Source organism: Danio aesculapii, chromosome 11 (genome assembly GCF_903798145.1).
Source record: "Danio aesculapii chromosome 11, fDanAes4.1, whole genome shotgun sequence".
Taxonomy (NCBI): domain Eukaryota; kingdom Metazoa; phylum Chordata; class Actinopteri; order Cypriniformes; family Danionidae; genus Danio; species Danio aesculapii.
This window is the reverse complement of record NC_079445.1, coordinates 2,476,946-2,494,584: the sequence shown is the minus strand read 5'-3', so window position 1 is coordinate 2,494,584 and position 17,639 is coordinate 2,476,946. Positions and strand designations below refer to the sequence as shown.

At 36.7% G+C, this 17,639-nt stretch overlaps 2 protein-coding genes across 2 annotated transcripts; one reads left to right on the top strand and one right to left on the bottom strand.

Annotated features, from left to right (window-relative positions):
- Positions 1-416: 416 nt before the first annotated feature.
- Positions 417-4,611, bottom strand: tp53rk (TP53 regulating kinase). The gene is made up of 2 exons (XM_056468783.1): positions 4,336-4,611; positions 417-1,485 (listed from the first exon to the last, which is right to left on the bottom strand). Exons 1-2 carry the CDS (start codon positions 4,562-4,564, stop codon positions 1,019-1,021), a joined length of 696 nt encoding a protein of 231 aa, XP_056324758.1. The 5' UTR covers positions 4,565-4,611; the 3' UTR covers positions 417-1,018.
- A 2,096-nt stretch (positions 4,612-6,707) lies between these two features.
- slc2a10 (solute carrier family 2 member 10) lies at positions 6,708-13,342 on the top strand. The gene is made up of 6 exons (XM_056468697.1): positions 6,708-7,044; positions 7,220-7,291; positions 9,471-10,655; positions 11,722-11,844; positions 11,941-12,076; positions 13,095-13,342. The coding sequence occupies exons 2-6, from the start codon at positions 7,288-7,290 to the stop codon at positions 13,186-13,188; spliced, it is 1,542 nt and encodes a 513-aa protein (XP_056324672.1). The 5' UTR covers positions 6,708-7,044; positions 7,220-7,287; the 3' UTR covers positions 13,189-13,342.
- Positions 13,343-17,639: the final 4,297 nt, after the last annotated feature.

Genomic DNA, 17,639 nt, shown 5'->3' with positions numbered 1-17,639 from the left:
GAAGGTCGTTTGACAGCGGCCTCTAGCGGGTTTACGTGAGAACGGCGCAGGAAAAAGCTCGCACAGCAGCCTCTCGCGGACTCACGAAAACAAAAACTGCAAAAATACGTACCTCCCGGGACGTATTTCGCGGCATCCAGAAACGTCTCCGGGACTACGTTCTCAGAATGAGCCTGGGTTGTTTTTATATTTGCATGATGTCCCAGGTAATGAGCTTTTCTACCATCAGTCATGATGTTTATATATGCAGTATATTACTGATTAAACGCACATTACAACAATAGCATTCTGAAGCCGCTTCCTTATTGGTTGCATATGCTGTAAAAATCCATCACGGTTTTTTAATAGGGTTTATTTTGAACTAGATTTAGATTAACTCCATTTTCATTCAGAAGAAACATTAAAATGAGAACAAATCACTGTTTAACCAACATTTAATTTCTATCAAATAATACACCTTTACCTATTTCCAACATCAAACTGCAAGTGTTAGTTCACTTCCAAGACATGCTTGTAATGTACCACTGGTGTGCCTCCAGGAACAGGGTTGGGAAACAGTCTTAGATGACGGTGAACATTTAAATTCAAGACTTAAACTAATTAAGTTGTCTCAAAAACACTCAAGAATTGTGTTGTTTCAGCTAAATAAGTCATTTGAACAAGCAGCAAACATATTCTTGAGTGTAAACAGTGAGAACATTTTAATTTTAATGTGAACTAGCCCTTTAATTTTTGTTTGACTAGTTATATTAGATCAGTGTTTCCCAACCCTGTTCCTAGAGGCACTCCAACAGTACATATTTTGGATGTCTCTCTTATCTGACCCTTTAACTTCAGGTTGTGGAGTCTCTACTAATGTTCTGATGAGATGATTCCGGTGTGTTTGATTAGGGAGAGGTTGAAAATGTGTACTGTTGGTGTGCCTTTAGGAACAGGGTTGGGAAATTTTCATTCAGGAAGTGAACTAATCCTTTAAGCTGGAATGATTGAATCCACTTCACTGCTATAATATAGTGTTTTATCCCACCATTGACCTCTTGCGCCCTCTCATCCGAACTTCGTCCAGTTTCTTGATGACCGCGGTGGACTTCTTAGAGGCATTGCTGTAGCTCTTCAGAAGCCTCTGGAACAAGGCCTCAGTTTTGGGGTGGGTGCTGAGAAAGGCTTTCTCCAACACGTACAGATCCACTCCTTTATCCTCCGGAAGAGCGGAGATGTAGCTCAAGCCGAAGTCGATGAGCACCAGGTTGAAGTCTTGTTGTTGTTCTCCGCTGGTCAGCAGCATGTTGGAGGTGGTCAGATCTCCGTGAATGACGTCTTCATCGTGCATCTGAGCCAGAACTTCACCGATGCGCTCCGCCAGGGTCTGCAGACCATCCGGCTGCGATCGGATGTGGTCTCGCACTGATACAGAGTTAATCACGTCCTGCAGGAAGATGCAGTGTGTGGCGTAATCCACAAAATACACAACCGGTGCGCTGATACCTGAGGTGAAAAAAACAAGATCATTAGTTATTGTAGGTGAAATTACATTAAAGTCCCCATGAAATCAATACTAAACATAGTGATTTTGTTAGCTCACATTGCTAGTTCTGTGCTGAACAATTCATCTGTGCATGCCATTAAGAAAATAAAACAATAGTTTGCTCTTGTAATATTTAATTAAAATCTGAAAATGCACTTCCTGTTTGTTTTTAGTTAAATTCTCAGATTAAAGTGTGAGGTATTGGGCGGGGCTAACATACTTAACCACGCCCCTCCAACTGTCAGTTTTTAAAACAAACAAGTGATGAGCAGGAGGAGTCTGTTAGGTTGCAGCAACCCTCCACAAACCCTTTTCCCCATCTTTCTGAATGAAATGCCCACTTTACTACACCCAATCAGCTCGCAGTAGAAAAAACAAGCCACGCCCACTGTTTTCTCATTTAATATTCCGTTTTTATAGGAGCTGCGTTACAACTGCGCAGCTTCCAGTTCATCAGAACTTTAAAGTCTGTGCGAATCAGAAGTTATTAAGACTTTTATTTTAGTATGTTAATGTACTTCTAACTGAAACTGAATATTGATTAGGGGGCGGATCCTTCTTTTTGCGCATCGCACCATGTTCTGACAAGACGCGACAAGATTCCAGAGACAAGCAATTTGTCTGTCTGCACCAAACTAGGCATGGGACAATAACCGTTTTCAAGGTATACTGCGGTTTGGAAAAGTCAGGGTTTTAAAACCGAAATTTCTGCTATACCGTTCCTAAGGTATGTGTAAGATTTTTTTATTTACGATTTTTGTTTTAAAGGACAACAGTATCTCCAGCAGAAAAAATATCCAAAGATGTCGTCAAGAAATCTGTGTTTTACAACCTATTAAAGCCAGCAGAAACATTATTATCATACACATTATTATCATTCTATGTGTTTTGTTAGGGTAAATAAAGGTGTGGGGTAAACAGTGTGTTGTTAGTTGGCTTTACGCACAGCTAGTGTTGTTCAGCCAATTGATGAACTTCCGGTGAAGTTGAAGTGAAGGTTTATGTGACGATTTTCAAATTCATACGGTTCCTTTTACAGCATCGATGTTGTAATGTAATTCAAATATAATCAGTCAAATAGACTTAAGCACTCATTTGGTTGTTAATGCGTAAAAAAGGCGAAAAAAAGTTTAAACGCAGGCGCCGTCAGGTTAGTGCTTAAACTCCATTGTAAATACTGCGGTGAAATAAATTGTCATATTTTAAATGCATTGTGCGAAAGAAATTAATTTAATGCCGTGCTTCTTGTTTGGTCTGATACCCACTTTATATCTCATCTCAGCCAGGCAGTGAAGATAGCTGTTTTTAAAAGAAATCAGATCTTAAATGCTGCGATTTTGTACAGGATGACAATTCACCTGAAGCCCTGGGACTGGCTGACTGAAATTAAAAGTCTGTGTGCATACACCCTATTGCAAAGGTCCTTAGTTTAAAGGGCACCATAGGAGTGCGGTCCCCCGCCCACCAATATTGATTGACAGGCGCGTCATCATATCCTCAGTTTGTTGATTCACGTCCGCCATTTTCAGCGTGAGTCGAAGCGATATCACTAAAGGAACAGGCTAGCTCAATTTTTAGATGCAAGGCTCATTGGGCTCAACACAAGATCAATATTCTCCACATTATCGCTCTAATCGGAATTATTGGTTGTATCTTTAGGTAGGTTTGCAAACATGTGTACTTCTAATTGAGTCTACCTTATACTTCAGCCGTTTGCATTTCTCGCGATCCCAGAAGCTCCCTGTGATCTTAACTAGCATGCGTTTTAGAATTCTAAACATCGGTTTCTATCAGGGTACACTCAAGTCGACGGCTGGGCGCCACAGACCGCTGCAGAAACCTATGTTTAGAATTCAAAAATGCGTGGCGCGACGATTCGGGACACTTCATGTTTCTGCCGCGCCACAGAGAGTGTCTGGTGTGCCGTGTCGCGGCTTCGAGTGGCGCATCCGGTGCCTCAGTCAAAGTTAATTCAGTGTGCGTGGTTATTAGTTTCTGTGTACAAGCTCGGCACTTGAAACTAGCACACAGTTGGCTGTAAAACTGTACAAAGACACAAATGATTTTGTACTCTCTGCTTAGTCTGTGTCCGAGTCGTACATGTACGACTGAATGCTGATCCTCTCACTCCTGCTCCTTCTCTGTCTGCCTGTCAGACTCTGTTGCAAACTCAGAGCGGGTGAGCTCATGGCTCCGCCCCCTTGTTACGTTGGCGGGAAGCCGAAACTAATTTATATGTGAAGCAACACACCCCTAAATCAGCGAGCTGTGGACACGCCCCCAACATGACACTTATTAACACATTATAATAAAAAAATCTGAATTGTGTTTTAATTGTCACACTCAGAAGAACCATAATATTATTAATTAATCATGAAAAAGAGGTCAACTATGGGCCCTTTAAAATAAAAAACCCTGATAGTTATGAAAGAGATCAAGCCTCAGTCAGGTCAGAAAAAGTAACGCAAAGGTAACTCAAAAGTAACGTAACACATTACTGACCATATAAAGTAACTAGGAAACGCAACTAGTTATTTTTTTAGGAAGGGAACTCAATATTGTAATGCATTACTTCCAAAAGTAACTTTCCCCGACACTGAATATGACTTAAAAACAACATCAGCTCTACTTAATGTCAACAATGTTGTACTTTAATGGTCACTGGCTGCTAATACGAATTCACTATTTAGAATTTGCAAAAAATACTTCCCTGAAAATACATTATTATGGAGAAAGTCTGACTGTACGAATATAAATCCAACTTTACACCAATAAGAGTGATTAGTGTGTGAGTTTAGAGCAGCACTGACCGGCTCTCCTGCAGCGCAGTATGGACCGCACCTCCTGTGTTGTTCTGCGGCGCGTCAGTTTCTCATCCACTTCCGGATGGCGGTATAATTTAGGAAATCTCTCTTTAATAATGACAGAGCGACCTAAAAACGTGCTTCGATAGACCCGAGCCTCAGCGCCCTGTTTAATCATCTGTGCCTCTTTTAAATAGTACGGGACAGCCGCTTTTGCTGAGTCCGTGTGAGCCATGATCCAAAATAAACCCTCTAACAGACTGCCATGTGCCGCTCTCTTCTTCTACTGCTGTTATCAAATACACGAGCGCACAGCGACATCTGGAGGTAAGTCTAGATGGGATACAGCTGTGGATGCTATATGGCATAATTTTTGTGACACTGCAACAATAATCCATATTTTACATCACTGTGAGGGTTGGTGTAGGGGAAGGCGTTAATAAAGTACAATTAATGAGTAATTAAATAAATTATATAAATAAGTATCTGCATAATTTCTGTTTTTACATTACTGTGAGGGTTGGGGTTAGACATTAATAAAATACAATTAATGAGTCATTAAATAAATAGTATAAATAATTCTATATTTTATTATTATTACTTTGTGAAGCGTTATGCCAGCTGTAATAACAAACATCTTTTATTCTATTCTATTATAATGACTCCATTATGCCAGCTGTGATGAGTAACAGAACATTATTATATTATATTATATTATATTATATTATATTTATTATATTTATTATATTATATTATATTATATTTATTATATTATATTATATTATATTTATTATATTATATTTATTATATTATATTATATTATATTATATAATATTATATTATATTATATTATATTATATTATATTTATTATATTATATTATATTATATTATATTTATTATATTATATTATATTATATTATATTATATTTATTATATTATATTATATTTATTATATTATATTATATTATATTATATTATATTATATTTATTATATTATATTATATTATATTATATTATATTATATTATATTATATTATATTATATTATATTTATTATATTATATTATATTATATTATATTATATTTATTATATTATATTTATTATATTTATTATATTATATTATATTATATTATATTTATTATATTATATTATATTATATTATATTATATTATATTTATTATATTATATTTATTATATTATATTATATTATATTATATTATATTTATTATATTATATTATATTTATTATATTATATTATATTATATTATATTATATTATATTATATTATATTATATTATATTATATTATATTATATTTATTATATTATATTTATTATATTATATTATATTATATTATATTTATTATATTATATTTATTATATTATATTATATTTATTATATTATATTATATTATATTTATTATATTATATTTATTATATTATATTATATTTATTATATTATATTATATTATATTATATTATATTATATTATATTATATTATATTATATTTATTATATTATATTTATTATATTATATTATATTATATTATATTATATTTATTATATTATATTATATTATATTATATTATATTAATTATATTATTTATATTATATTATATTTTATTATATTAATTATATTATCGTTATGCCAGCTCTATTAAGTAACAAAAGTTCATTATATTATATTTATTATATTATATTATATCATCTTATTTTTGTTAGTAACATAATTAGTCAAAGCTAATATAAAATATTACAGAAACGATGCGTTATTCTATAGTCTTTATTTTTTATTATATTAAATTATAGTATGATTCATTAGAAAACTGTGAAATTATTTATTTATTTAGCGTATTTATTTAGTTATATATTATATTATATTATATTATATTATATTATATTATATTATATTATATTATATTATATTATATTATATTATATTATATTATATTATATAATAACACTTTATGCTAGCTCTGATAAGTAACAGAACTTCATTGTATTAATTTTAATATATTATTATATTATGACAAATTATGCCAGCTGTAATAAGCAACATACTATTTTTATATTATATTATATTATATTATATTATATTATATTATATTATATTATATTATATTATATTATATTATATTATTGTGACGCGTTATGCCAGACGTGATAAGTACAGAACTCCAATGTATTATATTATACTATGGCATTAACCAGCTAATAAGTAACAGAACTTCATTAATATTATATTATATTATATTATATTATATTATATTATATTATATTATATTATATTATATTATATTATATTATATTATATTATAATGACGGGTTATGCCAGATGTGGTTAGTACAGTAGGTCTTTGTCCCAGCAGAGCTCATACTGTCAGCTCCTGCCACGTCGCTGCTGCACTTCCTCTGATGAACAGGACAAACTTCCAGCGAACTTTCCAGCAACAAAAAGACAGATGTAAAACTCTGATACAGAAGCTTTTCCATTATAAACACTGACTATGTTTTCTCTTTAGCGATGTGCAGTTTTGTATCGGTTAAACAATCTCTACTGGTGTGCTGAAATGTGAGTTAGCGGTTGAGCTACTTTCAGGTCTCTACCTCCGTCTTTTGTTTTATTATCGCTCCTTCGACAGACTTGGGAAAACTTTACAACTACAAATGGACTCAACAAACTCTATAAACCAGACCTCCAGGGTCAGCACTGGAGGTAAAAACACAAACACGAACTCGGGGTTATTTTTAGCTAATGAGAAACGCTTTCAAGAGCTCCTCATCTGATTGAATCACAGTCGTCATGGCGACAGTCAGACACTGATTATAGATCAGACCGAGCTTCAGTTCGGTTTCATTCACTCTTTGTCTGTTTGTTATGATAATAATAGATGATGTTCTCCGACGAGGCAGACTTGTTTCGTATTTGATGAAGCAGCATCTTTAAATTCTCATCAAAATGGGTAAGTTGGACTTTTGTTTGGAGTTTTCTAGTGTCATTTTTAACGAAAAAGAAAACACTTTATCTCCGCTAACGAGCTTTGGTTTCCAGAACGTTCTGGGAAAGTTAGTTTTTGGTTGCCTGGACGTTGTTTTTAAAGGGACAGTTCCTCCAAAACGAAATTCACTCAGTATTTACTCTCTCAAATGGTTAACGAGTTTCTTTAATATGTTGAACATAAATTAAGTTATTTTGAAGCTGAAAACATGCAACTATTGACTTCCATAGTAGGAAAAAGAAATACTATGGAAGTCAATGGTTACAGGTTTTCAGCTTTCTTAAAAGTATCTTCTTTTGTGTTCAACAGAAGAAACGATTTTCAAAATAAAGGTTTTGAAACAAGTAAAGGGTGACAGAATTTACATTTTTGGGTGAAATGTAATTTTTTTGGTTAGACAAGAAAGTCTTAACGGAATTTAAATGTTAGTATTTGGTTAATCTAACATTAGTTTTGGTTCTATTAAAAACAAGTGGTCAAATCAGAACCAAAAAAAAAAAAAAAACGTTACGTAGGAATGTTATCTGTTTGCTGGTAATATAATTGATTAGGTTATCTCTAGACTAGAGCAAACAAATATGACATTTTTATTCAGTAATCTACTTTTTAGCCTGTAATACATTATTTATCATGCATGGTGACATACACCGTAAACAATACTGGGCTCCACATAATCATTTTGTGTAAAGACAACAAGTTACTTTTTATTTATTTATTAATTATTTTCAAATTTAAGTGGATTGAACGTAAAACAATTAAATTGCCCAAGAAAAACTCAAGAATTGTGTTGTTTCAGCTCATTTTAGATAAGTAGTTTGACGTCATTATTTGAGTCAGCTATACTTGCTGTACGGGCTTATCCAAAACAACATAATACTGTATCATTATTATAATATAACCTGCAATTTTGTTTTTGGAAAGGTCATAATTTCTTGCCGTGTATTTTTTGTAAGATAAGAAGACTTTTAATTTCTTTGTTTTATGTCTTTGTTAAATCCAGATGTTGGTGACTTTCGAATTTTCAATAGTTTTTATGTTCTTTCATTCATTCATTCATTTTCCTTTGGCTTAGTCCCTTTATTCATCAGGGGTCGCCACCGTGGAATGACTGCCGCCAACTATTCCAGCATATGTTTTACACAGCGGATGCCCTTCCAGCTGCAACCCACTACTGGGAAACACCCATACACACTCATTCACACTGATACACTATGGCCAATTTAGTTTATTCAATTCCCCTATAGAGCATGTGTTTGGACTGTGGGGAAAACTGGAGCACCCGGAGGAAACCCACTCCAACATGAGGAGAACATGCAAACTCCACACAGAAACGCCAACTGACTCAAACCAGCGACCTTCTTGCTGTGAGGTGACAGTGCCAACCACTGAGCCACCGTGCCACCTTATGTTCGTATCTATTATTATTATTTGTTTTATTTTGAAGCCTCTTAAATTCATTTTTTAAAATATCTTTAAATGTATTTCAGTCAGTTTTTTTAAAATATTTGATTAAATTTAAATATTAATTTTATTTATTATTATTTTAAATTATTTAATTTATTATTTTAACTGTTTTTAATAGTAAATGTTAAATTAAAATGTTTATTTATTTTAGTATTTAATACATTTATTTATTTAGATCTGATGAATTTCCTGCCATACTAGCTGAATTTTTAAAAAGTGTGTTTTATATAGATGTTTTTTTCCAAATGTTGTGTTTTTTTTGTTGTGATTATCGTTAATATTACATTATATATATATTAATATTACATATATATATATATATATATATATATATATATATATATATATATATATATATATATATATATATATATATATATATATTTGAATTGAAACATAAATGCTTCTACTGTACATATAGAGGAAATGGTCAGTTCAGTGGCTCAGTGGTTAGCACTGTTGCCTCACAGCAAGAAGTCCCGGCTAGTTCAGTTGTCATTTCTGTGTGGAGTTCCCCAACATCTCCCCATGTTGGCGTGGGTTTATAATAAAGGAACTAAGCCAAAGGAATATGAACGAATGCATATAGAGGAACTATATTCTAAACAGAGAAAAGTCATTGTTTTCCTCATGAATGGCCTATTTTAGTGTTATTGATGCATCATTTTCTCTGCTCCAGGTTGTTCTGTCCTGCTTCTGACCATCATTGCATCCACTCTTGGTGGTGTTGTGTTTGGCTATGAGCTGGGTATAATATCCGGTGCTCTTCCCCAACTCCAGACTCGCTTCTCTCTAGGCTGCGTCCAGCAAGAGGCCGTGGTCAGTGCTCTTCTGATCGGATCACTCTTTGCATCAATAATCGGCGGCTGGATGATCGACCGCCATGGCAGAAGAACATCAATCTTACTCAGCAATCTCCTCATCCTGGCGGGCTCCGTTATTTTAACTACAAGCGCATCGATTTTTGCGCTGGTCATCGGTAGGGCCGTGATTGGCTTCGCGATGACTGTTTCATCAATGAGCTGCTGTATTTTCGTCTCCGAGATGGTCACTCCTGAACGCAGAGGGTTGATGGTGACTCTTTACGAAGTTGGCATCACGGTTGGCATCTTGATAGCGTACGCCGTCAACTATATTTTCAATAATGTCCCAACAACAGGCTGGAGGTACATGTTTGGATTTGCTATTATTCCATCACTCATCCAATTGGCATCCATTGTGTTTCTACCGCAGCAAGCTGAAGTCTTCGTAATACATGACGATGATAGTCGGCAAGCTGATAGATTAACAGAGGACACGGAAACATCAAATCGGCATCAGCAATGTGAGAAATACGGTGTTTTTGACCTTTTTAAAAGCAAAGATAACATGCGCAGGAGAACAGTGATTGGTGTTGGGTTGGTGCTGAGTCAGCAGTTTACAGGTCAACCAAATGTACTCTTTTACGCCTCAACTATACTGTTCTCTGTCGGATTTCAAAGCAGTGCATCTGCAATTCTTGCGTCTGTGGGTTTCGGGATTGTTAAAGTCATCACGACTCTACTGGCGATGGTGTGTTCAGATCGAGCCGGCCGTAGATCACTTCTGATTGGTGGATGCTCGATGTTGGCTGTAGGATTGATTCTCACTGGATTTCTATGCAGGCAATCAGTGATCGACACAACGAAACGATGCACTTCAGTAAAACCGCATTCAAATCTGACGGTATTTGCTGAAAATGAAGAAAGCGTGGGGTTTAGCTCTCAAACTCTTGATGTTCCTGAACATTCACAGAGCCTTTCGCAGTCTGAGGATGTTTATAAGTGGATTATTTTCATCTGCTTGATGGCAGTGGTGAGCGCTTTCTCTGTGAGCTTTGGACCAAGTAAGTGGACTACTTTTACTGTTGACTAATCTTCAAAACACCAGGTCATTTGACTAAAGCAATTCAAAGCATTTGTCATTTTAGAAGCGTTCTGAGACCTAACGAATCTGCGTTTGTCTGACAGGGTCGCTAAAATCCTCTCGCTCATGTAGCCTAGCGGACCGTACGTGTGCACAAAGTAACTATGCTGCAAATGGCCCAAGTTTGAATGCCGACTTATACAAATACTCTGAAATTATGACTTGATTTATTCAAAAACTGATAGTTTTTTATGACCAAAACAAGACATTTATTCACAAAGTGTTTATTAGGATGAACAAAGCATTTAAAAACTAAATTTATAGCGGCATCACCCTGGAATCGAACCTGTAATCTCTGCATGCTAGTCAGGAACTCTCACCACTTCACTAAGTCACTTAGAAAACTCTACACTCCATGTTTCTTTGCTAAAGCTGTTCCAGAGCAATACATAAAAATGACCACTAGGTGTCATGTTACGAAGCTTTGACACATTTGCTTTGACTGTTTCAGTGTTTCATGAAGCCTAGCTTTACCCACCACTACAAGTAAATGACAGAGAACGTGGTAAACTCTGAAAATGTGGTAAAAATCTGGCTGCCGTGAGGGCTTTTCTTTTTCTGGATTGCTTTTATAAACACTGTTGGTTGGGTTTAGGGAAGTGGGTGTGCAGGTCATTCGGTACTTTTGAAAACACTATCGGTTGGGTTTAGGGAAGTGGGAGGACACTGGCCAATCTGTGCTTTGTAAAGCGATTTCGGTTGGGTTTAGGGGAGGAGGAGGGTGGGGTGCTCGGTCAGTCAGTCAGTCAGTGGACAGTGACCTCTGGTGAATTTACCTGAGAACAGCAGGTGTAAATGGCACTCGTGAGAGATAATGGAGATCTCAAAAAGTGTACACAGTGGCCTCTGGTGGATTCACGAAAATCAAAACGTAGTTCCTGGGACATATTTGGCGCTCTCCAGAAATCTATATAGGGGTACGTAATCAGAATGAGCCTGGACTGTTTTAATGTGCACTTTAAAACATTTTCCTGTGTGTTTGACAGTGACGTGGGTTGTGCTGAGTGAAATATTCCCGAAGGACATCCGAGGAAGAGCCTTTTCCTTCATCAACTGCTTCAATGTGGGCGCAAACCTCATAGTCACCTTTTCTTTCCTGAGTATAATCGGTGTGCACTACAGGCTAACTACATCAAAGATGATCATCGTCATATGAGACGCATTAGTAAACTATTTATTTTGCTCATCCTTCTGACTCTTCTCAGATGTCATTGGCCTGTCTGGAGTATTCTTGGTGTATGGAGTTGTAGGAATAGCAGGCGCAGTGTTCATCTATCTTGTTCTACCAGAGACCAAAGGAAAATCTCTGCAGGATATTGACCGAGAGCTCTCTCAGACGCGGTAAGAAGACATGTCCAGTTCACTACTTATCATTATTATTATGAGGTTTAAAGACTGGGTGTTGCGAATATGAGCCAAATAATTCTCTATGGGTGACACAGTGGCTCAGTGGTTAGCACTGTGGCCTCACAGCAAAAAGGTCGCTGGTTTGAGTCCCAGCTGGGTCAGTTGGCATTTCTGTGTGGAGTTTGCATGTTCTCCTCATGTTGGCGTGGGTTTTCTCCAGGCCAAAGTCCAAAGTCATCAGCTGAATTGGATGAACTAAATTGGCCGTAGTGTATATATGTGTATATATACTGTATATATATATATATATATATATATATATATATATATATATATATATATATATATATATATATATATATATATATTTATATTTATTTATTTAATTTTTTTCTCCAGAAGAAAAATATAGTAGAAAATACTGTGAAAAAAATGTTCTTGCTTTGTTAAACAGCAATTAAGAAATATTTAAAAAAAATAAAAATTTTCAAAGGAGGACTGTCAATTATATTAAATATATTAAATAAATATAAAAAGAAATGAATATTTTCATTAAAAACATTAAAAAAGGCCGACCATAGACTCGTTCATTCATTCTTTCTCTTTTCGGCTTGGTCCCCTTATTAATCTGGGGTCACCACAGCGGAATGAACCGCCAACTTAACCAGCATATTTTTTACGCAGCCACAACCCATCACTGGGAAACTTGTAGGGGAAACCAGAGCACCCGGATGAAAACCCATACCAACACGGGGAGAACATGCAAACTCCACACAGAAATGACAACTGACCCAGCTGAGGCTCAAACCAGTGACCTTCTTGTTGTGAGGCGATTGTGCTACCCACTGCGCCACCATGACATCCTGACTATAAATAGTTTTCTGTTATTATTCTGGAGTTAGTGTTCTTTCTGGTTCAGTCATGGACTTCGACCTGTGATTGATTGTCGTGAAGTAATGCTAAATTCCATCAATCAGCCCATGCATTGCTCAGCTCTGTTCTTTTCATTTAGACTGATCCACAGACAGGAATTTTGCAGCATTTTCCAAAGACGGCGCTTCTCTCCAGGCTACCAGAGAGTTCAGCTGACGAGTACAACAACGTGACATCTGCTGGAAAGCTCTGCTGAAGTGTGGTGATGCTTGACAATGCCTATTTTTGCTGTTCCTTTTGTAGTAACTTGATAGTTTTCAGTGATAAATCTTTGACATGAGTGAGCTTCTGTCATTATGATTTAAAATAAAGTCACCTCTACTCTTATTTTTAGTTTTAGTAGTATGTAACTATATTATCAAAGGAATAACAACATGGAAAAGCACTTTCAAGTTAACACTGATTAAATTAGGTGTCGGGCAGCATGGTGGCTTAGTAGTTAACACAGCAAGAAGGTCACTGGTTCGAGTCCCGGCTGGGTCACTTGGCATGTTCCCCCCTTGTTGGGGTGGGTTTCCTCCGGGTGCTCCGGTTTCCCCCAAAGTCAAAACACATCTGCTGAATTGAATGAACTAAACTGACCGTAGTGTATGAGTGTGTGTGTGAGTGTTTGGGTGTTTCCCACTCCTGGGATGTGGCTGGAAGGGCATCCGCTGGGTAAATCATATGCTGGATAAGTTGGCAGTTCATTCTGCTGTGGCGACCCCTAATTAATAAAGGGACTAAGCTGTAAAGAAAATGAATGAATTGAATGCAAATAGAATGAACTGTTTTTGTCATGATTAAGATATTCTGAAGATATTCTTCAGGATACTAGTGTTCAGCTTAAAGTGACATTTAAAGGCTTCACTAGGGTAATAAAAAAACTAAAGTAATGGTAAAAAATAATTACTTTAGAGGGAAATTAATCTTGACAATAAACATTGCAACACTAAAATTTGCCTTCAACTTCATGAGACTGAATGTCAAATATATAAATATATATATTTTGAAAGAAGTCTCTTCTACTTACAAATGCTGTATTCATATAATCATAACAGTAAAAGCTGTAATATTGTGAAATATAATAATTATATTTTTTCACTATTTAAATATATTATTATTTTATGAAAAGTCATTTGTTCCAGCATCAATTTTGGAGAAACGTTGTCTGGCCTGATGAGTCTCGATATCTGCTGTGTCATTCGGATGGTCGGGTCAGAATTTGGCATCAATAACATGTAAGCGTGGATCCATCCTGCCTTGTATCAACAGTTCAGGCTGGTGGTCACTTTGGGTTCATTAGTACCAATTGAGCATCGTGTCAACGCCACAGCCTACCTGAGTAATGTTCCTGACCATGTCCATCCCTTTATGACCAAAGTGTACTCATCTTCTGGTGGCTACTTCAAGTAGGATAACACACCATGTCGTAAAGCGTGAATCATCTAAGACTGGTTTCTTGAACATGACAATGAGTTTACTGTAGTCAAATGGCCTCCACAGTCACCAGAGCTCAATCCAATAGAGCACCTTTGGGATGTGGTGGAATGGGAGATTGGCATCATGGATGTGAAGCTGACAAATCTGCAGCAACTGCGTGATGCTATCATGTCAGTATGGGGGTGTGCGAGAGATCTGCAGAGTGGATGATCAACATCAACAGCCTGAGGTATCAAGACATTTGTGCTGCCCATTACATTACAAACCGCAGGAGAGGGCAAATTCTCCAGCAGGATAGCGCTTCTTCTCATACTTCAGCCTCCACATCAAAGCTCCTGAAAGCAAAGAAGGTGCTCTAGGATTGGCCAGCCCAGTCACCAGATTTGAACATTGTTGAGCACGTCATGGGTAAGATGAAAGAGGAGGCATTGAAGATAAATCTAAAGACTCTTGATGAACTCTGGGAGTCCTGCAAGAAGGCTTTCTTTGCCATTCCAGATGACTTTATTAATCAGTGATTTGAGTCATGTCAGAGATGTATGGATGCAGACCACCAAGCTCATGATGGAGTCAGACACAATATTCATTCTGTTTCCACTGCAGCATGACCACATATTCTATACTGGACATTATTGAAGGTTCAGTGACCAGACTTTAGTCCTTACTGTCCTAATTAGTTAAAAATCAATCCATGATCATATTTTATTGTGGTAAAATAAGCGTATCTAGATCAGTGTTTCCCAACCCTGTTCCTGGAGGCACACCAACAGTACATATTTTGGATGTCTCCCTTTTCTGACCCCTTAACTTCAGGTGTTGGAGTCTTTTCTGATGTTATGATAAGTTGATTCAGGTGTGTTTGATTAGGGAGAGGTTGAAAATGTGGACTGTTGGTGTGCCTTCAGGAACAGGGTTGGGAAACACTGATCTAGATGCTTTTGCCTTTCATATAAGTCACTTCTGCTACCAAATGATCAACTAGAAGTCAAGTTATTATTTGCTGTTCATAAAACTTGGATATGCGACTAAGACTTTTGTCAGGTAGTGTATCGTGATTTGCTTTCAACAGCAAATAATCCAGATATTAAAAATCAAGTGAATTAAATGATTTGGACTCCAATTTTAAAGTCTAAATCTATTTTTTCTTCAGATGACATGTAAACATCTGTTGTGTGAAACTGGTTATTTTTATGCCTAAATTGTTATTGTTAAATTTAGCAACATTTAGAGATGTAAATGTACTGATCATATCTCTTCACTGAATGGGAAGCAACACGTATTAACAGTATATTAGTTATGGTTCAGGTTGTTCAGTAGTTTTTTCCTGTAAACCTTGAGTCCAATTTATCATCACTCACAACCAGTTTATTTCCCCCTAATAAAACACTGACCACAGCTCAATGTATTAAATGTTTAAGTTATTTGTAACCTGCGTAGCACCAAAATAATCCAGCAGTTTCTAAACGACTGCCTTGGTTTTCTGTGGTTCATTGTTGGCGTGTTCTGTGATTGAGCATCTCATTATTTTACACTTGATGACCCTTAGGGAAGCAATGAGACACTGTTCAGGATGAAACCATATTAATAAGCGCTTTCTGTTCTGTTATATTTCATGTAGTCTATGATGCAGCTGTTTGTGAATGTAAGTGATCTTACAGACAGGATCAATGGAGGTATTGTTTCCTAAAAGAAAGCAGGAGTTCTGAGCTGCCTTGATTGCTTCTTCCTGCATTGATCTACATGGATTTGTAACAGATTTGCATTACAGCAGTCTGTGGTCTTCAGTGTGTGATGGTATGGTCCCTTAAATACTCTCGTTGTAGCTGAAGCCCAGAAGAGTTTGGTTGAGATGTCAAGTTGATGAAATTATCTGCCGCCAAAGCATATCCACTTTACACTTCTGAAGGACGAGGATTTGGTTTGAACTGATGGTGTAACCGAATGCCTTCCTTACGCTTCACAACACTATTCCCTAATGCTGAAGACTCTGGAGATGAACGTCAGGTATGGTATTACGAGGTTGGTTTTCTGTAAGGGGTCAACCAATCATAACAGAATGAGCAATCTGACATGTCACGGTCACTTGACCAATGGGAGAAATGTAGGGCTATATGACCAGTCAAAAAGGAGTAACGCAAATGACCAATTGGAGCAGTGTAGTTCTATCTGACCAATCAGAGCAGAGTACAGTCACCTGACCAATGGAAGCAGGCTAAGGCTATCTGACCAATCAGAGTGGAGTACGGTCACCTGAAGAATCAGAGAAGTGTAGGGCTATCTGACCAATTAGATCAGAGTACGATCAAGTGACCAAACGGAGCAGTGCAGGGCTATCTGACCAATCAGAGTGGAGTAAAGTCACCTGACCAATGGAAGAAAGGTAGGGCTATCTGACCAATCAGTGTAGAAAAGGGTCACCTGACCAATGAGAGCAGTGTAGGGCTATCTGACCAATCAGCATGGAGAAGAGTCACCTGACCAATGGAAGTGGTGTAGGGCTACCTGACCAATCAGAGTGGAGTAAGGTCAAATGACCAGTAGGTGGGTATAGGGCAACCTGAACAATCAGTGTGGAGTAAGGTCACAAGACCAATGGGAGTGGTGTAGGGCAACCAGACCAATCATAGTGGAGTAAGCTCACATGACCAATGGGAGTAGTTTAGGGTCAGCTGACCAATGGAAGTGGTGTAGGGCTACCTGACCAATCAGAGTGGAGTAAGGTCACATGACCAGTAGGAGTAGTGTAGGGCAACCTGACCAATCAGTGTGGAGTAAGGTCACATGACCAATGGGAGTGATGTAGGGCAACCAGACCAATCATAGTGGAGTAAGCTCACACGACCAATGGGAGTAGTTTAGGGTCAGCTGACCAATGGGAGCGGTGTAATGCTGCTGGACCAATCAGTGCAGAGTAATATCACCTGACGAATGGGAGCAATGTAGGGCTATCTGACCAATCAGAGGGGAGAATTGTCACCTGACCAATAGGAGCACTGGAATGCTATTTGACAAATCAGTGTGAAGGTCACCTGACCAATGGGATTTGTATAGGCCTATCTAACCAATCAGAGAGGAATAAAGTTGTGTTATCTAACCAATCTGAATGGAATACAGTAAAACGTCCAATTGGAGCAGTGTAGTGGTCTCAACAATCAGAGCAGCGTAAAGTCATCTGACCAATCAAAGCAGTATAGTGCTAACC

What these genes read in the sequence shown, in the direction of transcription:
- tp53rk (XM_056468783.1), bottom strand. Translation starts at nt 4,564, where the DNA reads ATGGCTCACACGGACTCAGCAAAAGCGGCTGTCCCGTACTATTTAAAA. An exon ending in ACTGCGCTGCAGGAGAGCCG is followed by an intron (nt 1,486 to 4,335) that starts GTCAGTGCTGCT and finishes TTTTCACCTCAG; the next exon opens with GTATCAGCGCACCGGTTGTG.
- slc2a10 (XM_056468697.1), top strand. An exon ending in CTCTGTGAGCTTTGGACCAA is followed by an intron (nt 10,656 to 11,721) that starts GTAAGTGGACTA and finishes TGTGTTTGACAG; the next exon opens with TGACGTGGGTTGTGCTGAGT. An exon ending in CGAGAGCTCTCTCAGACGCG is followed by an intron (nt 12,077 to 13,094) that starts GTAAGAAGACAT and finishes CTTTTCATTTAG; the next exon opens with ACTGATCCACAGACAGGAAT.